General features: G+C 42.6%; 1 protein-coding gene across 1 annotated transcript in view; it reads left to right on the top strand.

The window, feature by feature from the left end:
• The window catches only part of XRN2 (5'-3' exoribonuclease 2), a 70128-nt gene that overhangs the window by 9463 nt on the left and 36757 nt on the right, over positions 1-23908 (top strand). Inside the window, exons 2-15 of the mRNA XM_073628138.1 lie at positions 8873-9000; positions 9084-9195; positions 11491-11602; positions 11984-12042; positions 13089-13178; positions 14265-14337; positions 14419-14469; positions 14937-15094; positions 15616-15690; positions 15823-15956; positions 16032-16089; positions 18756-18863; positions 19168-19212; positions 19302-19433. Coding sequence (XP_073484239.1) covers positions 8873-9000; positions 9084-9195; positions 11491-11602; positions 11984-12042; positions 13089-13178; positions 14265-14337; positions 14419-14469; positions 14937-15094; positions 15616-15690; positions 15823-15956; positions 16032-16089; positions 18756-18863; positions 19168-19212; positions 19302-19433 — 1335 coding nt within the window. The remainder of the gene's footprint in view (positions 1-8872; positions 9001-9083; positions 9196-11490; positions 11603-11983; positions 12043-13088; positions 13179-14264; positions 14338-14418; positions 14470-14936; positions 15095-15615; positions 15691-15822; positions 15957-16031; positions 16090-18755; positions 18864-19167; positions 19213-19301; positions 19434-23908) is intronic.

Below are 23908 nucleotides of genomic sequence, written 5' to 3'. Positions count from 1 at the left end.
GAGACAATTTTTTTTTTTTTTTTTTTTTTGCACAAAGTTGTCACTAAATGATATATTGCTCAAACATGCCATGGGAATATGTGAAATTACACCCCAAAATACATTCTGCTGCTTCTCCTGAGTACGGGGATACCACATGTGTGAGACTTTTTGGGAGCCTAGCCGCGTACGGGACCCCGAAAACCAAGCACCGCCTTCAGGCTTTCTAAGGGCGTGAATTTTTGATTTCACTCTTCACTGCCTATCACAGTTTCGGAGGCCATGGAAAGCCCAGGTGGCACAAACCCCCCCCCAAATGACCCCATTTTGGAAAGTAGACACCCCAAGCTATTTGCTGAGAGGTATAGTGAGTATTTTGCAGACCTCACTTTTTGTCACAAAGTTTTGAAAATTGAAAAAAGAAAAAAAAAAAAATGTTTTCTTGTCTTTTTTCATTTTCAAAAACAAATGAGAGCTGCAAAATACTCACCATGCCTCTCAGCAAATAGCTTGGGGTGTCTACTTTCCAAAATGGGGTCATTTGGGGGGGTTTTGTGCCACCTGGGCATTCCATGGCCTCCGAAACTGTGATAGGCAGTGAAGAGTGAAATCAAAAATTTACACCCTTAGAAATCCTGAAGGCGGTGCTTGGTTTTTGGGGCCCCGTACAAGCTCCCAAAAAGTCCCACACATGTGGTATCCCCATACTCAGGAGAAGCAGCTGAATGTATTTTGGGGTGCAATTCCACATAGGCCCATGGCCTGTGTGAGCAATATATCATTTAGTGACAACTTTTTGTAAATATTTTTTTTTTTTTTTTTTTGTCATTATTCAATCACTTGGGACAAAAAAAATAAATATTCAATGGGTTCAACATGCCTCTCAGCAATTTCCTTGGGGTGTCTACTTTCCAAAATGGGGTCATTTGGGGGGGGTTTTGTACTGCCCTGCCATTTTAGCACCTCAAGAAATGACATAGGCAGTCATAAACTAAAAGCTGTGTAAATTACAGAAATGTACCCTAGTTTGTAGACGCTATAACTTTTGCGCAAACCAATAAATATATGCTTATTGACATTTTTTTTTTTTTTTACCAAAGACATGTGGCCGAATACATTTTGGCCTAAATGTATGACTAAAATTTAGTTTATTGGATTTTTTTTATAACAAAAAGTAGAAAATATCATTTTTTTTCAAAATTTTCGGTCTTTTTCCGTTTATAGCGCAAAAAATAAAAACTGCAGAGGTGATCAAATACCATCAAAAGAAAGCTCTATTTGTGGGAAGAAAAGGACGCAAATTTCGTTTGGGTACAGCATTGCATGACCGCGCAATTAGCAGTTAAAGCGACGCAGTGCCAAATTGGAAAAAGACCTCTGGTCCTTAGGCAGCATAATGGTCCGGGGCTCAAGTGGTTAAAGAGCCAGATGCCTATTCTTGACCAAAGGGAGAAACCCTGCAATTTAGTCAGCTCTGGGTAGTTGGGATTGTTCCAGAGTGTGCAATTTTAAAGTGTGATATGTTTGGTGTCTACTTGGCGCAATACCATATTTTACCAAAGAATTGGGTATCATATTGTTTGTGTGCAATAAAGTGTTTTCTCCCCCCAAAAAAATTGCATTTGAAAAACCGCTGCGCAAAAAGTGTGTGACATAAATAATTGCAAAACCCACCATTTTATTCTTGGGCCTCTACTAGAATGAATATGTACAGTATCTCACAAAAGTGAGTACACCCCTCACATTTTTGTAAATATTTTATTATATCTTTTCATGTGACAACACTGAAGAAATGACACTTTGCTACAATTTAAAGTAGTGAGTGTACAGCTTGTATAACAGTGTAAATTTGTTGTCCCCTCAAAATAACTCGACACACAGTAATTAATCGCTGGCAACAAAAGTGAGTACACTCCTAAGTGAAAATATCCAAACTGGGCCCAATTAGCCATTTTCCCTCCCTGGCGTCATGTAATTCGTTAGTGTTACAAGGTCACAGGTGTGTTAAATTTGGTGTTATAGCTCTTACTGGTCACTGGAAGTTTAACATGGCACCTCCATGGCAAAGAACTCTCTGAAGATCTGAAAAAAAGAATTGTTGCTCTACATAAAGATGGCCTAGGCTATAAGAAGATTGCCAAGACCCTGAAACTGAGCTGCAGCATGGTTGCCAAGACCATACAGCGAATTAACAGGGCAGGTTCCACTCAGGACAGGCCTCTCCATGGTCAACCAAAGACGTTGAGTGCATGTGCCATTTGTACTGTCCTGGCATTTTAGGGGCCTCCAGAAATTAGACCGCTAGTACATCAGGACTGATCAATTTTCAATGATTGGTACCAAAGCTTGTAGACTAACTTTCTCCAAGCGTCTTCCAGGACAGCCCATGAGACCTTGGGCTCCTCCTACCAGGACAGGAAACACGTCACCCCCACCAGATAAAAGGGCGGTCCTCCAGGCCCATGTCAGTTATTTGTGTTTCCTCCGGACGGGGGGTAACATGTTCATGGAACCTGCTCCCATAGGCCTTATAAGCAGGGGCTTTGTATGGCTTTTTTCTGGGGCATATCACTTACCTCTTCCTCTGCCAGAAGCAGCACACCGCTGGGGAGGTTGGCTGTGTTGCTGTTCTCTGTCCTCAGTGCCTGGAGAGGGCCAGGACCGGTGTGAGGTCGTGCCCCTAGCGCAGTGCATTCTAGCTCAGCTGAGCTTCGGTTGTCCTTCCCTGCCGACAGCCTGGCTGATCTGAGCAAGGAATGGAGGAAGCCGCAGCGTTCGAGGGGGCGGAGCTATTGCGCTCCAAACTGGCCCACAGGAAGTGCCTGGAGAGGGTTACTTCCGGGGCATATGACATCATCATCGGGCGGCGGAGACGAGGTTCCAGTCTTCACAAACGGCGCGAACAGAGAACGCTGGCTGCTGGTGTTTCTTGGTGTTAAGCAGCCAGGCTGTGGATGACCAAGAGGGGCAGAATGGATCCTCCTGCAGTACCTGCACAGGCAGCGGATGCAGTTCCCAACACCAGCACCTCACAGGTAAGCCTGGGGTGTTCTGTCACCACCTTACTATCCCTGTGAGTGTTCCCTTCCCCTCCCCCCTCTGTAGTAGTGGGTGTAAGGGGACACATTTCCTCCCTCCTGCACGTGGTGTTACGGAGTGATTGTGTGGCTTTAATTACATTGTGGGTCATTTATTTTGTCTTGCAGACCAAGACTCAGGACAAGGCCCAAGCGCAGCCACTTAAAAGGAAATGTGCGGTTTGCGCAAACAAATTGAGCTCCTCATGGAGCAAAGCAGTTTGTCGCACCTGTATAGAAGGCCTAGTAAAGGATGACCCGGTTGCCTTGTGCCAGAAGATGCTTACTTCTGTTAGGGATGAGCTTGCGTCCACCTTCCTTTAGAACGCTTATTGACAAGCTCCAGACTCCAGCAGAGAGTCCGTCTTCACTGAAGGCGTCAGTAAGCACTCCGCAGGCAGAGAGTGAAGACTCTGAGGCTGAGGTCAGATCTACCCGTTCTTCTCTGGAAGAATCAGGGTCAGATACAGAGCCCAGAGATAGAGAATCCACTCGAGGCTCAAGATTTAAGTTATCTGTTGAGGATGTAGATGACTTATTAAAGGCTATCTATACTACCCTTGAATTAAAAGAGGAAGAGGTTCAGTTATCCAAACATGATCTTATGTATAAGGGATTACATAAGAGAAAATCAAGAGTGTTTCCAGTTCATAGTTCTTTGGTTGATACTATTAAACTGGAATGGGATAATCCTGAGAGAAAACCATTCTTCTCTAGTAACCTAAAAAGGAGGTTTCCTTTTGATGAGGACACTGCGCAGCCATGGAATAAGAATCCCAAGTTAGACGCACCTCTTTCAAAAGTTTCAAAAAACTCGGACCTGGCGTTTGATGATATGGGTACGCTTAAGGATCCGATGGACAAGAGGGGGGATATCCTTCTCCACAGAGCCTGGGACTCAGCAGTTGGAAACCTGAAACCAGCTTTGGCTTCCACTTGTGTGGCCAGAAATCTGGAGGTTTGGTTGACTCAGATTCAGTCACATCTGTCAGCAGGTACCTCCAGAGAGCAAATTTTAAAGTCTTTTCCTCTCCTATTTCAGGCAGTGGGTTTTTTGGCAGATTCTTCCGCTGAGTCGGTAAGAATGTCAGCCAGGACTTCGGCTCTAGTGAACTCGGCCAGGAGAAGCCTTTGGCTTAAGACCTGGTCAGGGGACTCGGCCTCCAAGTTGCGCCTTTGTGGCCTTCCTTTAACTGGCGATCATTTATTTGGCCCAGGTCTACAGGAGGCACTGGAACGCACGGCTGATAAGAAAAAGGCGTTTCCAGAGAGAAAGAGAGTTCAGACAGCCAGAAAATTTTTTCGTGGCCAAAACAGGCAACAGAGTCCTAGAGAAAAGGACAGCAGGCCGAAAAAGCATTGGACTGGGCACAAAGGCAGAGGCAAAGGGGGAGTGCTATTTAACCCTCCTCAACAGCCCGCCAAGCCGCAGTGACTTGTGTTCCCCGGTGGGAGGGAGATTGAGGGCCTTCATCCCACAGTGGGCAGCAGTCACTCTGAGCCCCTTCGTCCTGGACCTAGTGACCAACGGGTACAGGCTGGAGTTTGTTCACCAACCACCAGAACGTTTGTTGGTCACATTTCCTCCACAAGATCGGGAGAAAGCGAGGGCTCTGGGTCTCCAGATCGGAGACTTATTAGATCAAAAAGTCCTGATTCCTGTTCCTCGATCGGAGCGGGGCAAGGGATTCTATTCCCATGTATTTGTGGTCAGAAAGCCGGCAGGAAAGTTTCGACTTATCCTGAATCTCCGGACCTTAAACAAGTCCATCAGATACAAGCATTTCCGTATGGAGACGGTTTTTACAATCAAAAACCTAATATACCCAAACTGCTTTATGGCCACGTTGGACTTAAGGGATGCTTATCTTCACATCCCTATCCATCCAGCCTTCCAAAAGTTTTTGAGATTGGCAGTGAAGACGGGTATGGGGACCCGACATTTTCAATTTCAGGCCCTCCCCTTTGGTCTTTCCTCAGCCCCACGCATCTTTATGAAGGTGTTGGGGGAAGCGCTGGGGGAAGATTAAAGGCAATAACGGTTATCCCTTACTTAGACGACCTCCTGATAGTGGCAAAATCATACCAAAGGCTGTTGGAAGATCTCCAGGCTGTACAGGACTTCTTACAGTCCCTAGGCTGGCTAATAAACAAAGAAAAATCGTCCTTGATTCCGGCCCAGAAAGTAACTTATCTGGGTTACGATTTTTGCTCCGTGAACCAAAGAGTTTTTCTTCCTCAGGAGAAGATTACCAAAGTGTTCCAGACTATGTCAACATTGCAGACCAACCAGTCGGTCTCTCTGAGACAGGTGTCGAGGGCAGTGGGTCTTATGACCTCATGTTTTCCCGCAGTCCATGGGCGAGACTCCGTCAGCGTCCGTTACAAAGGTTTCTTTTAAGAAACTGGGACGGGGACGTAAGGTCCCTGGAGTCAAGGATCTGGCTTCCCAACAGGATAAAAAGAAGCCTGTGGTGGTGGAGAGCTGGTCAGCACCTAGCAGGAGGTCTCCCATGGTCCTTTCCCATTTCCCGAAGGATTACCACGAATGCGAGTTCCTGGGGATGGGGGGCCCACCTCAGCAATGCAGTAGCACAGGGAGAGTGGTCCCCAGAGGAGGCAAGGGCCTCATCCAATCAAAGAGAGCTGCTTGCAGTCCAGAGAGCCCTCCAGTCTTTTCAGATGGAGGTCAGGGGTCACAACCTCCAAATCCTGTCAGACAATATAGCGACAGTTGCGTATATCAACAAGCAGGGAGGCACGAGAAGCCGGAGGCTTCAGTCCATTGCCCAGGAGATCCTTTCATGGGCAGAGGGGAATCTAGCCTCCATTTCTGCTGTACATCTGAAGGGGAAAAACAATTGCCTGGCAGATTATCTCAGCCGTCACAGGATAGACCGAGACAACTGGTCCCTTCATCCCGAAGTCTTTGCAGACCTCACCAAGAGATGGGGTTATCCGGTAGCGGATTTGTTCGCAAACCGAAACAACCGCAAGACGGAGATATTCTTTTCCATGAACCCGGCAGACCAAGCCTTGGGGATCGATGCTCTGGCAAACCCGTGGCCTCCAGGCCTATGTTATGCCTTTCCGCCAATCAGGCTGATTCCAGTAGTCCTCCGGAAGTTTCGGCTGGAAGAGACAGATCTGATTCTAATTGCCCCGTTTTGGCCCAAGAGGCCATGGTTTTCCCTGCTACAGTCTCTGGTTTCAGAGCCTCCGTGGAGTCTTCCGAAAAGGGAAGACCTATTATTGCAGGGTCCAGTATCACACCCTCAGGTGGTTTCCTTAAACTTAACGGCCTGGTATCTGAAGAAAAGATACTGAGCGCCCAAGGGTTCTCTGACAAAGTAGTCAGGACTCTCGTGAATTGCAGGAAGCCAGTTACTAGAGCCATATATTCCAAAGTTTGGAAAAGGTTTAACTCATGGTTATCTGAAAATGATAGATTAGCTCATGATATTCCGTCTATTTTGGAATTTTTCCAAGAGGGTGTCGACAAAGGTCTTTCTGTTAGTACCTTAAAGGTACAGGCGGCAGCTATTAGTGTGTTCCTCCAGTTTTCTCTCCTGGAAAATCCCACTATAGCCAGATTTTTCAAATCTATCTCTAGGGCCAGACCAGTAGTGGTGAGAAGTTGTCCAACGTGGGATCTGTCCCTAGTACTTCAAACTCTGGTAGAATTTCCGTTTGAACCTCTGGAAAGTATGTCAGTTGAGTTACTTACATTAAAAACTGTGTTCCTTATAGCTGTTACCTCAGCTCGTAGGGTAAGTGAGTTGCAGGCCCTATCAGTTAGGGAGCCCTTCCTCACGATTTTTGAAGATCGAGTTGTGTTACGAACCGATCCAGGTTTTTTGCCCAAGGTGGCAAGTACATTCCACCGATCTCAGAACATTGTATTGCCAACCTTTTGTAGTTCGCCACAGGGCGACTTAGAAAGAAAATTTAGTTTCCTAGATGTAAGAAGGATTCTCTTGGTCTATCTTGAGGTCACGAAGACCTTTAGGAAAACTGATGCCTTGTTTGTCCTTTTCTGGAGTTCACAAGGGGAATAGTGCATCTAAAGCCACATTGGCTAGATGGATAAAGCAAGCCATCTTGGAAGCTTACAAAATTAGGGAGGTCCCTACACCTTTTGTTACTGCGCACTCAACTAGAGCCTTGTCTACGTCTTGGGCTGAGAGGGCTGGTGCCTCACCGGAACAAATTTGCAGGGCTGCCACTTGGTCCAGTTACTCGACCTTCATTAAACATTATCGCCTGGATCTCCTATCAGCTCAGGAGCAGGCGTTTGGTCGTAAGGTCCTTCAGGCAGTTGTCCCTCCCTAGACTGGTAAGTTCTGGCTCATCGTCTCATGGGCTGTCCTGGAAGACGCTTGGAGAAAAGCTGAGTTAGACTTACCGGTAACTCCTTTTCTGAGAGTCTTCCAGGACAGCCGGATTCCCACCCGGTATTGTCTGAAGTTATGTGTATTATGCATATGTTTTGCAGGGTCCTACGGTTCTTGAGAATACTGACATGGGCCTGGAGGACCGCCCTTTTATCTGGTGGGGGTGACGTGTTTCCTGTCCTGGTAGGAGGAGCCCAAGGTCTCATGGGCTGTCCTGGAAGACTCTCAGAAAAGGAGTTACCGGTAAGTCTAACTCAGCTTTTCACACAGACCAAATGATATGCCCTGATTTGGGTTATTTTAACAAAGAAATGTAGCAGTATACATTTTGGTAAAAATTTACGAAGAAAAATAACTTATTTGCAAAAAAATAAAACCCCAGTGGTGATGAAATACCACCAAAAGAGAGCTCTAATTTGTGTGGGGAAAAAAATGATAAAAATTTCCTGTGGGTACAGTGTTGCTTGACCACGCAATTGTCATTTAAAGTGTGACGGCACTGAAAATTGACCTGAGCAGGAGGGGGGTTAAGTGCCCTGTATTGAGATGGTTAAGAGCAGTTTGGGGGTGGCTGTGTCTAAACCATGCTTTTATCATTGTAGTGTTTGTTATTGTACTGGTGACTCCCTCCCTTAGGAATACGGGGATTATGCATGTAGTATTTGTCTGTGGACGTTTGGAGGTTATTGACCTTTGTAGGGTTGTAATAAGTTTTGTAATCCTAAAGTAGAACTGTAGGAAACCCTTCATTTTGGATAGAGAAAGGAAGGGATATAACCCCTGTCCGTTTTCTTTCTGCCATCTGTTTCCCATTGTGGAGATTTCCCCTCACTTCCTGTCCCATAGCCCAAACAGGACATGAGAGGAAATACCTGCAAATTAAGTTTATTCCTTGCCCTGGGTCACCAGAACTAGTTGTCCCCATTGGAAGTTTCCCCTGTTACTTTTCTAGGGACAACCCAAAATGTGGAATTTTTTACTTTCAATGATAATGGTACACAGGACAAACTGACAGCAATAAAACCTGGCAGGTGTTCTAATCTAGCGCCACTCTATCCAAAACTTAAAAAAAAAAATGCCATTAGTTATACTTTAATTGTAACATTTTTGCATTCAATTGTGACACGATTCTCAGAACATTAGGAGCGGCGTCACATTGCCTCCTAATCTCCTCTGCAGTCTGTGTTCAGGCGGGGTCGTTTTAGACAACTAAGACTATCCTTACAGGGGTTTTAAAGTTTTTGCCTTTTTTTAGTTCTGCTTTGAATGGACTCGGATAGCAAAGTTACCAGGAAGAATCTGTAGTCCTGTTACCAACTGCATATTGGATTGTGTTTGTGTTTTCTTTTTTTTTTTTGTCCCTTGATAAATCTAAAACAAATCTGTCATTTACTGGTGAATAACCGAAAATCTGTTTTTCAGCCTAAAGAATGCAATGGCATCAAGATCCCAGTGGATACAAGTAAACCTAATCCTAATGATGTGGAATTTGACAACTTGTACTTGGACATGAATGGCATCATTCATCCTTGTACCCATCCTGAGGATAAGTAAGTAATGTTTATTTTTTCATATGCCTGGGAAAGAAAATGTACAGTAACTACAGTTAAACATATCTTCTGTAAAATTTCAGACCAGCCCCTAAAAATGAGGATGAGATGATGGTTGCCATTTTCGAGTATATTGACAGATTATTTAACATTGTGAGACCAAGAAGGTTGCTGTACATGGCCATTGATGGTGTGGTAAGTGTCTGATTTGTTTTATTTTAGGGTTTCTAATTGCCATTTGTTGGCACAATCTGATTTTCACACTTGAGATGGAAGATCTGCCCATATATGGGGCATGTGTAACGATAGCCATGCACAGATCACTCTTATTCTAGAAGAGGCAGATGTGTATGGGCGTACTGTTTGAAAGCTCTCTAAGTGCTCAGCGGCACTCACATTTTATTGAGAACTACAAGCTGTCTGCCGTGGTGGCAGACAGGATTTGTTGCACATTCATTCAGATTCCTCTGAATGACTTGGCTGTGTGGGCAGAGCCCCGCACAGTCACTCTTTTAAAAAATTTTAAAAAATTTCTCTAAGTGTGTGTGTGTGTGTGTGTGTGTGTGTGTGTGTGGTTGTGTTGTGTGGGTTTTTTTTTTTTTTTTTTTTTTTTTTTTATGACCTCCTGGACTTTGAGTAGGGATATCTGACTGATGCCTGCAGCTACAGGCATTCAGATATCCTCTTTTTCGGCCGGCGATTCTTTGCACCGTAAGAACAAGATGCTTGATCGTTCTTACAGGTGGCGGGAGGGGACACCCACATGCCTTCCGGTGCTTCTCTGGGCTTGCCTGTACGATCGGCGAGCCGGAGAACGAATCGGTTGCCGCCGGAAGTTGATCATGGGGATTTCTGGTGACCCTCCAAGGGTCAACAATGCTGGGAACTCGGCTGAAAAGGCCCAGACAAGTCCCCCACATTTTTATTTTTTAATTCTTGGAACAGTTTTATTCCAAAAAAGCGTTTGAAAAATTCCTGCGCAAATACTGTGTGATGTAAAAAGTTGCAATGGTCGCCATTTTATTCCTTAGAGCAGGGGTAGGCAACCTCGGCCCTCCAGCTGTGGTGAAACTACAAATCCCATCATGCCTCTAGAGTCATGCCTGTGATTGTCAGGGTCTTGCAATGTCTCATGGAACTTGTACTTTCAAAACAGCTGGAGGCCCGAGGTTGCCTACTAAGTACTAAGGATGAGCCGAACACCCCCTCGCACCAGAACATCCGAACAGTATCCAATGCAAAAAAAAGTTTAAAAAAAATGCAGATTTTTGGGAGCAGTGATTTTTAATGCTTAAAGTGAAACAATAAAAATGAAATATTCCTTTAAATATCGTCCCCCCCCCCCCCCCCCCCAAAAAAAAAAAAAAAAATCCATACCAGACCCGACCCTTATCCCAGCACGCAACATGGCAGGCCGCAGGAAAAGAAGGGGGATGAGGGAGCGGCCCCCTCCTGAACCGTACCAGGCCACATGTCCTCAACATGGGGAGGGTGCTTTGGAGTAGCCCCATAAAGCAATTTTGTCCCCATGCTGATGGGGACAAGGCCCTCATCCCTTGGCTTTTGGGAGGACCCCCACACCAAAGGGCCTGCTAATGGATGGGGGGGGGGGCAGGGGACCCATGCCATTTTTTTTTTTTATTTTCAAATGGGTTTTATCTATATTGCCGAGACCCGACAATTCAGTACAGCCGCGATCAGTTTTAAATGACTTTTTCCTTTTTAGAAATGTCATTCTGCTGTGGTACTACTAAATATGTTTGGGGCTTCTGAGTAATTTTTCTAGCAAAAAAAAAAAAGATTTTTACATGTAGGGGAGGAGTTCCAGAATAGGTCCGGTATGGAAGCGGTTATGGTAGGACAAAAAAAACACAACAAAATGCACACTATTTCTGGGCTGTACTACGATTACATACAGTTGTATGTTGTACATAACTTACACGTGTGGTATCGCTGGAAGCAGTAGACTTTCTTTGGTGGTAGGTTCTCGTAGAGGCAAGAAATGTACAGCTACATTTAGTAAACATTTTTTTATTTTGGGCCAGCTTTCCTTTTGAAAATTAAAAAAAAAAAATCAGAATATATCTATCGCCTGCTACTAAACGAAAGCCCAATTTGTGCTAAAAAAAAAAAAAGAAAAAAGGTGTAATCCACCTGAATGCACAAAGTAGTTGTGATATGTAGTGTTTAACTACCACATGTCAAAGTAGCAAAATTGTGCTTGGGCATTAACAAATTGTGACCGTGGGGGAAGTTGAAGGCTGTGTATGGAGGTGCTGGAACATGTTACACATTACACCCTAAATACAGGTGCAACATGCTCCAAAAGGTGAACTTGGCCTTTTAAGAGACATACTACTTACAAACCTAGGAATTACACATAAGTTAGTTGAAATTCTTCTTAATAGAGAGTCTGGATATTAATATTTGTGTTTTGGGTGTTTTTGATTTAATTTCATTTGGATATTAATCTTGCTTTTTATACTGTAGGCACCTAGGGCTAAAATGAATCAACAGCGTTCAAGACGTTTTAGGGCATCCAAGGAGGGGGTGGAACTGACAGAAGAAAAAGAGAAAATACGTGAGGAAATTCTGTCTAAAGGTATGCAAATGGACCATATAAATGATTTTTTTTTTTTTTTTTTTCTTCATGTTGTGATTTTCAGGATGTGCCTTTCACCTATCCTACTGATACAGTATAGGTACTTGGAAGAAGGGCATTAAGCAGGGGTCATAACCTTATGTCCCTCACATATAAGCCTAACCACATTTGATCTGGTGTCTGGGGACCTTTTCTTCTTCTTCTAAACCCAAACAGTCATGCAATTTTTACATGTTATAAAATGGGTTACTAATGCCAGCCATCTCATGCTTTTTAGTACAGGTTTCCTTTAAATATGCGCTGAATTTCTCAGATATTTATGTCCACCTTGAACAATTTTCCAGAAATGCTTCTTTTAACACATTGGTTTTGTTTTAACAGGTGGTCATTTGCCTCCTGAAGAGATAAAGGAGCGATTTGATAGCAACTGTATTACACCTGTAAGTAAGCTGCATAGTAGGTTTAAGATTTGGCAGCTTGTTCTCAAAGCACTAAATTTACCTTGGCTTCAAAAATGAGTTATCTACTAAAGCGGTGGTTCTCGACTCCTGTCCTCAGGACCCACTAACAGACCAGATTTTAAGTATTACCTTTGGGAGATGCAGACTAAAATACTGCAATCACTGAGCATCAAATTATATCACCTGTGATGTATTTCAGTTATCTTGCAAACCTGGCTTGTTGGTGGGTCCTGAGGACAGGAGTTGAGAACCACTGTACGAAAGTGATCTAGCCCTAAAACTTGACTGTTCCTCAAGTTCCAGAATCCTACCTGCAATATTGTGCAAGGGCAGCTCCAACACGGTTGAGCTTACTCTCTATTTGTGTGCTCCAGCCAATAGTTTGTTGGCCAATACCATTTTACAGTATAGTTCTTACTTTTTTTTTCCCTTGTTTTGTTCTCCTTTTAAAGGGTAAGTGTACTTTCAAACAAAGTGTACTTTATTTTTTTTTTTTGGACCTGCCCACCGTGCCCCACAGCTCCATACTATAACTGGCTACGCACGGATTGAATTTTGGTTGGTTCAGTAGGGGCCAGCTGAATTTCAATTTTTGTGTAGACCTCCCCATTCGATTGGCTTCTGATGTACGAGCCTGCTGTTTAGCGGCCAGTGGACTGCAGCACTGGTCAGTGTGTTTTAACAGCTGAGAGTCCCCACTGTCAAAAAATAATGTCCTGGCGGGGGGGGGGGGGGGCTTGGAGATTCATGCATCTACCTCACTTATATTTTTTTTTTTTATTTTTTTTATTCAGCCTGCTGGCTGAATACTAACAGCTTTACTAAGTTTCTGAAGCCATTGGCCGCAGTAGTGTTTACATGCGCACATTAGAAATCTATGGACTTTTTGTTACAAAGCATGCTTGTACTTTTACTGAGAAGTTGCCTATAAAATGGCATCCTTCATGTATTCCTTACATTTACAATGTGTATTTCTAATCCTGAAACCTCCTAAATGTTTAGTAACACTGTTTTCAACTTGGTAGGGGACAGAGTTTATGGACAACCTGGCCAAATGCCTTCGCTATTATGTTGCAGATCGTCTTAACAATGACCCTGGTTGGAAAAACATTACTGTAAGCTTCTTTTACTTTATTTTTGCAGGGCCAGCTCTTTCTAATTAAGCTAGTATTGCATCTTCTGTGTTTTTAATAGAGCAAAGATCTGTGCACAAATATCTCAAGTGTGTCTGTCTGTTTGTTTTTTGTATTGTATCCCCAGGGAAAGTTCTGGAGGATAATTTTAAGAATCTTGTGGTCAATCACCTGGAGGGGGGATTCCTTTTTGTTAGCTTTGGTTTATTATAAGCATGATCCCGTAATCTTAGAGTAAGACACAGGCTGGATATTAGACTGCTACCTTCAGGTGACTGGACACTGGCAAAGCTTGCAATGAGTTCACCAATTTACACCAATTTCTGTAGAACATCATACCTTAGGAGATCTGAGATGTCTTGAAAACTTGTATCTCTTATGTGAAATCTTTCTTGTAAAGCCAACTTCACATATGTGCATTTACGGTAACACACATGCTTTATGGAAACTTGGCTACAGTTCTTTTTAGTGCTGTTGATTTTGCACATCACACCAAGGCATGTTGCAGTACACCAAAATGCACAGTAGCATTGTGTTAGCAAATACAGTACAGGTATGTAGTTAGGGCTGTTGTGCATTTTGGAGCCTATTCAAATGAATGTTTGCCCTAATGGAACACCTGTTTAATGCATGACATAAGGCTTTAAAGGCAGAAGGTTTTTTTATCTGAATGCATTTTTTTTTTTTTTTTCTGCCTCTAAATGTCTGTAAAAGCCTCCAGGTTAGCCTGTGTGTGCATGGACACACAGGCTAACGTGGAGGTGTGTTTTAGAGGCAGAAAAAGTCAAATGCCCTTTAAAAGTGGCATTTTTGATGCATGACGCCTTATTGTGTTTCCCAGAATCCATGTGTTCAATTGGACACAACTGTAATTAGTTATACACGCTCTGCTGTCTCCTGGTTACTTTGGTAAAAATGACACTTTGAAAATCCAATTCAGTCTGTCTGGAAAAGATTCATGGTGATGTTCCTAAAAGTTTAGCATAGTGGCACTGTTTGCTTGATCGCATTACCATTGCTCTGTAAAAGTGCTCCCTAAATTTTTTTTTCTTTTTTTTTTTTTTGTAGGTCATTTTATCAGATGCTAGCGCGCCAGGCGAAGGGGAGCACAAAATTATGGATTACATCAGAAGACAGAGAGGTATGAAGCACTGCACATTGGAGTGATTATTCCCCATGGTGTTTTCCATGATAACGGTTTCTCTTTCTTTTCTGCATACAGCACAGCCTCATCATGACCCAAACACTCATCACTGCTTATGCGGAGCTGACGGTAAGCAGTAAATTGTGACTTTTTGCATAACGTGGAGATTAAACTAATTCCATTGTGCGGTTTATGCTTGTTTTTATTAATTACAGCATTCTGTGCAGTTAGAAGGTCAGCTTCAGAAAATTACATGATCAAGCTATTCCTAAATCTCAGCACAACACCAGCCCTAAATTAAATGGTGGTGTTGACAAAATTTTCACCAGCCGCAAACTTCTTAATTTTCATCTTGTAGCTGTTTTGTTGAATTGTTTGCTATGAGGTTAAGCCTTTAGAAATGTCTAAAACTGCGAGATGATCCTAAGTGATGTTTTGTTTTCTGTGCAGCTTTGATATGGTTTGATAACTGTGTGTGTATTTTTATTTAAAAACATTTTTTTTCCAAGAATCTGCTTTGACAGCAGTTACACCCTAAAGGACTATAGATTCCCTTTCTGTGTGATTTGCATAATTATTTATTTTTTCTTTTTTAGCTGATCTAATCATGCTTGGGCTAGCTACTCATGAACTTCACTTCACGATCATAAGAGAAGAGTTTAAGCCTAATCAACCAAAGCCCTGTCCATTGTGCTCACAAATTGGACATGAACTGAGAAACTGTGAGGGGTTGCCTCGTGAGAAGAAAGGGGAGGTAATGCTTTGAATCGATCTTCTTCCTAGTGGTTTTTTTTTTTTTTTTTTTTTTTTTCCCTCAAATTTTGGAAAAAAAAATGCTGGTTGGAGAATGCAAATTGGCTATAGTTTGCTCTGGGCATAGTTGCAATACATATTAGAGCTGTTGTACATGGCAAAAAGTTTTTCTGTCCTGAAGTGTACATTTTACAGCCAGGAGACAGTGCAAGAGCAGCACCAGACTGATGAGGTTATCTCTCTGCTCACTCTCTCTCCTATCAGGATGTTCCTTGCCAGCACACCTGTTTTGGCTTTCCCAAGCTAAATTATACTATAGTTTTAAATATCCTGTTGCCAAATCACATTGAGATATTTAGGCTAATTGCTTAAACAAAATGTAAATACTTTTTGTGTTTTTGCTATTGTTTTGTTTATGCATGTAGTTCAACTTTTTAGGTTAGTTTCCACAATGGTAACAGTATATAGTTAGTAATGACAAGATTTGTTTGTTTTAATTTACGGATGTCTTTATTTTCCTAGCATGATGAATTTGCAGACGCTCCACATGGCTCTGAGCAGGAGTTTATTTTTATTCGTCTTAATGTATTGCGTGAGGTATGTGCTTTTTAAATGTTTGTGTGTTGTGTTTTTTTTTTTTTTTTTTTTTTTTTTTTTTGGTGTGTGTGTGTGTGTGTGTGTACATAACGTAATTCATAGTACTTTAATCTGGCCATCTGTCTCTTTCAGTACCTAGAGAGAGAGTTGACCATGTCAAGCTTGCCTTTCCCGTTCGATTTTGAAAGAAGTATTGACGACTGGGTTTTTATGTGTTTCTTTGTTGGAAACGACTTTCTGCCTCACTTGCCCTCTCTTGAAATCAGGTGCATCTTTCAGTTTCTTCATTTTTAGAACATGTTCAGTTTGTAACAAGTGGCTAACCTGCTATTCTGTCTTAGGGAGGGTGCCATTGACCGTCTTGTAACCATCTATAAGAACGTGGTCCACAAGACTGGGGTGAGTTTTAATTACCATTTCTACTGAATTTCTCCACTTCAAACATTACAAAGTATTGCAGTATGAAGTACCTTGACAACTTTTGGTCTCTGAATATCTCTGTTCTTAAGACCCCTTTCACACTGAGGTGCTTTTCAGGAGTTTTTGCGCTAAAAATAGAGCCTGAAAAGTGCTCTCACACTGGTGGTTCGCTTGCGGGACGGGAAAAGTCCTGCAGGCAGTATCTTTGGGGCGGTGTAGGAGCGCTGTATACAGTGGTCCTACACCGCCCCTGCCCATTGAAATGAATGGGCAGTGCTTCTGAAGTGCCTGAAAAGCGCTTCGGAGGTGCTGCAACACAGGCACTTTTAACCCTTTGCCCGTTAGCGGGGGTTAAAAGTGCCGCTAAAATGAGGGAAAAGCGCCGCTAAAATGAGGGTAAAGTGCTGTTAAAACTTGTGGCGCTTTACTGCTAATGGACTCGCCGCCCCTTGTGTGAAAGTAGCCTTATGAACAGCTTAAATAGGCACACATATAGCAAGTCTTAACGTCGTCTTCTCTTTTTTTTTTTTTTTTTTTATTGCTACAGTTATCTGGAGCTTAGTTTAAAAATACTTCATCTCAGTAAATTGACATTGTGACAATGGTTTTATCAGACAGGAAGTGAGAGAAACCTTCAGCAGGTGGCATTAAAAAGGTGACAGGGGTTCCAACTTTTTCGTACTCAATTGAGAACAAAAAATGATATATTTCTGTCCATATTGCCATTTGTCTAGTTGTGCAGAGAGAGAGAGAGAATATAGCAAGCAGCAGATATATACAAATAAAACTTGCACAGAGATGAAACCAATTTCCCTATAGATCATCTGAGGCTGTTCAGTTCACTGGGTAAATGTAAGGGTTTACATCCACTTTAAGTGAGGGGCAATCTCTCTAAATGATTCCTAGATCACATTAAAACTTGATAGGTGTTCTAAGGCCCCATGTACACTGCTGCTAAATGGACGTTTAGTAGCAGTTGGGCATTTTTTTTTTTTTTTCCAACTGCTCTTGAACTCGCCTCTGTTTTGTCAGTACATGTACAAAGGGTCGTTTTATAGTAGTTTCTAGGCAGTTGTGTTTAGAGGCTTTTTTGGAACGCAAAAAAAGTTTAGACGCTGAGTTTAGAGGCATTTCAAGAGCCAAACGCTTAGGCTTCATGCACTAGAGACGCCGGTGCAAACTCTGCTGAACACATGTTTTTAAAAGCTGAAACCGGTGTTTAAAAACGCCTGTTTTGCCGCGTTTGCGTCTAGAAGCGTTTAGTGAAGATAACAAAGACCCTCCCCAAGCTCAGAAAGCATGATAAACGTTTGGCGTCTGAAACGTGGAAAACTTTTGCGTCTGAACCCATTTTTTGGCTTCTGGAAAAACCAAGGTTAAATGCAACTGCCTAAAAAAAAGCCAAAAAACAAGACTGTGTACATGGACACATAGGATAACATTGAATGAGTTCAGGGGCAATTGAAAAAAGTGTCCAACTGCCTCTGAACGCGCGTTTTAACAGCTTCTCCTCCTTCGTTTATAAAAAAAAAAAAAAAGCAAGCATGGCAAAACGGACGCTTTAAACGTGGGTTACTATCTGTCAAGTTAAATCGTTCACCTTCGCACTCCTTGCTGAAAACAAATTGTCATTCACAAGTACATTTTACAAATATTTGAAGAGTATTAACAGCTTAACAGCTGGTTGCATTCGCCTCCTTGGCTAGGTGGATGCTGCAGCTGTCCCCCGCCGTCTCTGTACTGAGAACTGAGCCACCAAACATCACCAATGGCTTGGTTCTTACTCCTCCCCGAACAGAGAGATGCTGACTTTCAGTCAGCATCGCTCCTGCGCTGCTCCTCCACACTCATTGGAGCAGTCTCAGAGGCTCGCTGAGACTGCCATCAGTCAAGGCAGCTGGCAAATCCCAGACTTGGGAAGTCGGGGTGACGCGCTGCTTCCGGGTCACCGCTGAAACCGGGTCACAGGAGTGCAAAACGAATTGCACTCATGTGACCGAGAGGAGAAGCCCAGCCTAAACAGCCCAGGCTTAACTTCTCCTTTTTAAGGGCTGGTGAACTACAATATATTAAGATTCCTGGCACTATATTTAAATTTGATTTGGCCAGATAAATTAATACAGGACTTCTTTTGCTTAACCGAACTGGTGATTGTGACAACATCCACCCATCTCCATTATTGGATAAAGTCTTGTATTCAGTGATACAAAAAAAAAAAAATGCCAGTCTTCTCCTAAATGGTAGCAATTCCATGCAGGCAGTAGAGGGTACATCAATCATACTGCTGCAAGAACACAGCACCGCTTTCTGTATGTAGCACAAGCTATTACAGTCTAAGCATCAGCAAGTTAGTTCTGGCACTTTTCTTGGGTTAAGAGAACACGCTTAAGAGTTTTTGCTTTGTGTTACTTTGTACAGCCTATTGTACACCATCAGCCCATATATCGGTGCACATAGCGTGGACTCTTTACTTTGGGGTATGTATGGGCATTGGTGCGTTTCCTAAACGTTTATTAAAAGGACAGTTTATTAATGACTGTTGCTTTGCTCCCACAACAGTCTGGGCAGTATATAAATGTAAAAATAAAAGTTGTATTTTGAAGATAACTATGTTATTTTTTTTTCCTCCTTTTTTCAAATTGTAGGGCTACCTTACAGAGAACGGATTTGTGAACCTGGAGAGGGTGCAGATGATCATGCTAGCAGTGGGAGAGGTTGAAGACAGCATTTTCAAGAAGAGAAAGGATGATGATGTATGGCTGAGGTTTTGCTACTATTTCCGCTGCACTTTAGTAGATGCGTGGGGGTGGCATTCTCAACAACTGCTCCCTGAATGAATGGGTTGCCCTACCTGCGACGTGTGCATGCTAAAATCTGAAGCAAGGCTCGTATTGCAATCCCGGTTGAGCTGTTTGTTATTCACGGCATGCCTTAAATATAACCACTTTGAGAATCGGTTAAGTCGATGGGTTTAGCTTTGCCTCCAGTTAACTTTGTGCCTGTTGATCTACGGGTTTTATTTACAATTATTTCTTAACTTTTTCATATCTGTTTTAGGAGAACTTTAAGAGGCGTCAAAAGGAGAAAAAGAAGAGAATGAAGGTCAGTTTATCATGAGGCTAGCCATGAAATATCGCAGCAAATGTTTTAAATGTATAGAGTAATATGGAATATATGATGTTCCGTTCTAGGCGGAGCAGAACCCGACTTTCATTCCAACTGGCCAGTTTGCTCCATATGCCCTAGGTCGGGGTAACTCGTCTGTTCCTCAAGCCATAAATAACCCGAGAGCAACAGCATATGATATGCGCAAGCAAAATCTGGTATGCTATCTATCTTCTTAATGGACATTATGTAGTTTAGAACAGTCTTTACCTTTCCCTTTTCTAAATGGACAAGTTCACTTTTACTACCCTTCCCCCAACTTTTTTACAATAGAATGTACATGCTTAAAATCGGTGTTGTCTAAGTGATGTGGTAGCCAGGCTGTGAATGTTCATGTATTCGCATACTTTAGCAATCATCAATTTTAGTTTTAAAACCATACATTTAAAATAAATAATAAAAATTTTTTTTTTCAAACTTTCTTTTTCTGCTGGTTCTATGGATGCTGCCCTCACTTTTATTCTCTGGTGTCTTCTTTGCCTTGCTGAATCCTGCCATTGCCACCTATTTTGTGTGTTCTCCTTTGTGAGAACTACAGACCCATGTTATGCTACCTGTGCTGACACATGCACGGGCAACTCAAGAGGTCAACACACAAGACATCTCTGCTCCTTCTCTAAGAGCAGTGATAGCTTCCTAAGAACCTTCTTAAATCCTTATACCCAGTGAAGTGACTGACCTCGGGTGATACACAAATGAAACCCGTTCTCCTACACAAGTTGTATCTGTAGTATTTTTATTTGTTTTTTTTTTTCTACATGTGTTCAAAGTGCTAAATTTATAAATCTTGTAGAGCTGTCAAAGCGGGGTGGAGGGCTGACGTTACACTCTAAAAGAGCTGATTGGAGGGAAGAGACATACCCCCTTCCATACACCTCTCAGGAACAGAGCTGAGACAGTCAAGCACAGGCTGTGTGCTGAAGCTCCCTCCCCTGTCACCAAGTATTATAAATGAATGGCACTAAGAATGATGGGACATGCAGTCTTGAGGAATGTGATTTAGTTATGATTGGAGTGTGCACTGTGTAAAAGGATGGTAATGTTTCTGGGAGTAATCAATTATTGTCCTGTTACATTTTGTTTCTGGTGGGGAAAAAAAAAGCTGAGACCTTGGTACTACTTGACCACAAGTTCTCACTGACCCATGTTGCTGCAGGCACTGTGGAGGAGTTCTTCACAACAGAAGCCCTAACGTTCTCAAAGTTGTCCTCTGCTCAGCTTCCCATCCCAACAGTGGCTCAACCACCTGTCGTCTAATCTTTATTGTGAGCAAAGGGCAGGATCTCTGGCAGGGAAAGCAAGGTGAGCTGGCTTGCTAAGATAAAGGCTTGAACAACTTCAGTGCTGCTTCTGAACTTTAGGGTTCCATTCACACTTGTTCAACTTGTCATGCAATTTTGGACATCAAAGTCGCCTGACAATTTGCACCCCACGCTTTGCAATGAGTGCTGTTCAGATCTATGCGACTTAGTCACAGCTGCTTTTAAATTAGTTCATGTACTACTTTGGTCTGACTTTCATGCAACTTGAGGGCCATAGACTTGAATGTTAACCCTAAAAGTCACATCAAACTCGCACCTGGATGTTATACATATACAGCAGCTGTGCAATAGTTGTCCATTATCACTGGTCAAAGTCGAATCCAAATCTAACCCATCCAAAGTTGCATGACTATGGAGCCTAAGGAACCATGCTTCAAAGTGCCTGCGGCTACCAAGGTTGGTAAGGGGTTGTTTTAAAGCTCCTCTACTGCTTTTTAACCACTTGTCGACCAAGCTTTCTGGAACTTTTTAAAGTTTTTAAATTGGTGTTTTTTTTACTAGAAAATGACTTTATACAGAGACGCTAGGGAATAAAATGGGTCTGGTTGCAATTTTTTGTCAGAGTATTTGCTCAGCAGTTTTTTTTTTTTTTTTTTGAAAAAATTCACTTTAGCCACTTGCTTACTGGGCACTTAAACCCCCTTCCTGCCCAGGCCAATTTTCAGCTTTCAGCGCTGTCACTTTGATTTGATCTTTTTCACACAAATAGAGCTTTCTTTTGGTGGTATTTAATCACTAAACAAAGACAGACATTTTTCATAGTTTTTTTTATAAAATTTTGCAAACAATTTTTTTTTTCTCCTTCATTGATGTGCGCTGATGAGGCGGCACTGCTTAGCAGTGCTGAACTGCACTGGTGGGCACTGCTTAGAAGCAGTGTGTCTGGAGTGTGCAGGACCAATGTCCCGTTTAGTTTCAGTGCATCAGTTTAGTGCTTGGAATGCTCTTTAAATTGCCTATCGGAAACTATTGGGATTGCGCACATATACACGTGTGTCCAGGGCATGTCAGTGCTCTACAGCGAGCAGGGTGTGAATGAAGACTGCCTTACAATGTGTAATAAATAAATTTGGGTTTATAATAGTAGCACAGAGACTAGCACTATTATTCACTTGCCTACAGTAAAAAAGTCATTACTTTGACGTTCAGCTAGCCATAACCCTGGTGTGCTTATTTACGGTGGGTGATTCTCTAGAAGATGTGCTCCCGCAGGCGCCCCATCCCTGCCCATGCGTACGCAGACGCGAACGCATACGTAAGTCACACATACGTAAACGGTGTTCAAAGCCCACGTGAGCAATGATTGTTGCGCAAGACCTCTTCTGTAACTCGAAACGGGTAACCTGTAAAAAAAAAAAAAAAAAATTTAAAGCGTCGCCTATGAAGATTTTTAAGTACCGTAGTTTGTCGCCAATTCCATGAGCGTGCGTAATTTTAAAGCATGACATCTTGGGTATTGATTTACTCGGTGTAACATCTTTCACATTCTGCAAAAAAATTTGGGCTAAATATTTGTGTTTGATTTTATTAATTAACCGGTTCAATACAGGGCATTTTCACCCCCTTCCTTCCCAGACCAATTTTTAGTTTTCAGCGCTGTCGCAGTTTAAAGAATTGCGCAGTCATGCGACCTTGTATCCAAACAAAATTGACGTCCTTTTTTCCCCACAAATAGAGCTTTCTTTTGGTGGTATTTGATCACCTCTGCGGTTTTTATTTTTTGCGCTATAAACAAAAGAGTGACAATTTTGGAAAAAACAGAATATTTTTTACTTTTTGCTATAATAAATATCCCAGTTTTAAAAAAAAAAAAAAAAAATTTTTTTTTTCCTCAGTTTAGGCCGATATGTATTCTACGTATTTTTGGTAAAAAAAAAAAAAAAATCGCAATAAGCGTATATTGGTTTGCGCAAAAGTTACAGCGTCTACAAAATACGGGATAGATTTATAGCATTTTTAACTTTTTTTTTTTTTTTTATTTATTTTTTTACTAGTAATAGCGGTGATCTGCGATTTTTTTTTTTTTTTTTTTTTTTTTTTTTTTTTTTTTTTTTTTTTTTTTCTGCGACATTATGGCGGACACATCAGACACTTTTGACACATTTTTGGGACCATTCACATTTATACAGCGATCAATGCTAAAAAATTGCATTGATTACTGTATAAATGTGACTGGCAGGGAAGGGGTTAACCACTAGGGGGAGACTAGGGGTTAAATATGTTTCCTAGGGAATGATTCTAACTGTAGGGGGTGGGGACTCACAAGGGGAGGAGACTGATCGGTGTTCCTCTGTACTAGGAACACAGATTGGTCTCCTCTCAGCTGACAGGACATGGATCTGTGTGTTTACACACACAGATCCACGGTCCTGCTCAGTTAACGGGCAATCGCGGGTGCCTGGCGGACATCGCGGCTGCCGGGCACACGCACCGGGTCCCGAGCGGCGCGGCGGGCGCGCGCCCCCCCAGACGGCCGGGAAGCCCAGGCCGTCATATGACGTCCACCCAGGATGGGAGATCCCGTCATTTTACTATGGGCGGGTAGCGAAGTGGTTAAGGGCCAGTTCACACTGCAGTCATGTGTGAACCCCGCATCGCATACATCTCGCAGGCAGTGTACACTGCACATATGCGAACTGCTGAGTGTCAATAGAAAGCTAATGACACCCCAAATCGGTTCACATATCGCAGAGCGAACTGCAAATTGGAACAGGAGTTGAATCGAATGGGTGTGAACACCCGTGCAATCCGATTGCGGTCCAAAAAGGGTCCTGTGCAAGTTTGGTCTGAATGCGATGCTGATGCATCGCATGTGATTTGCAAATACCTGTTTGGCCTTATTTCCCTGTGGCCACATTGAGACTTAGGCTGGCTATAGACGTTCTAATCTTGGTCAGTTCAGCAGGGACCAGCTAAAACGCAAACCATGTATGGGCAGGCTGAATGTACCAAAGTTGATCGATCAACTTTGGTAAAACCAGCCTGTTGGATTTTACATGTGATTATTGCTCACACACACCGGGAGAACTCAATAGCTCTGCAGGATAATGGTTCAGGTCAACACTAACAGTCCTACCCTTCTTCTCTTCTTTTTTTTTTTTTTTTTCCCCCCTCTGCAACCCATAGTTGCAGAACAGAAAATCTATCTGACCTATGGCTGGTGTAAGCAGTCTGAAAATGATTTTGTGTGATATTGACCTGAACCATTACAGGTGCTCCTAACATAACCGTATATGTCGGCTGATAAAAACATAGGATTGAAAGAGCCAAGGGAAAAGGGTAGTCCTCTCTTGTAATCCTTGATGCAGGCT

The sequence above is a fragment of the Aquarana catesbeiana genome, linkage group LG04 (assembly GCF_042186555.1).
Source record: "Aquarana catesbeiana isolate 2022-GZ linkage group LG04, ASM4218655v1, whole genome shotgun sequence".
In the NCBI taxonomy this organism is placed as follows: Eukaryota; Metazoa; Chordata; class Amphibia; order Anura; family Ranidae; genus Aquarana; species Aquarana catesbeiana.
This window is presented reverse-complemented; position numbering and strand designations above follow the sequence as displayed.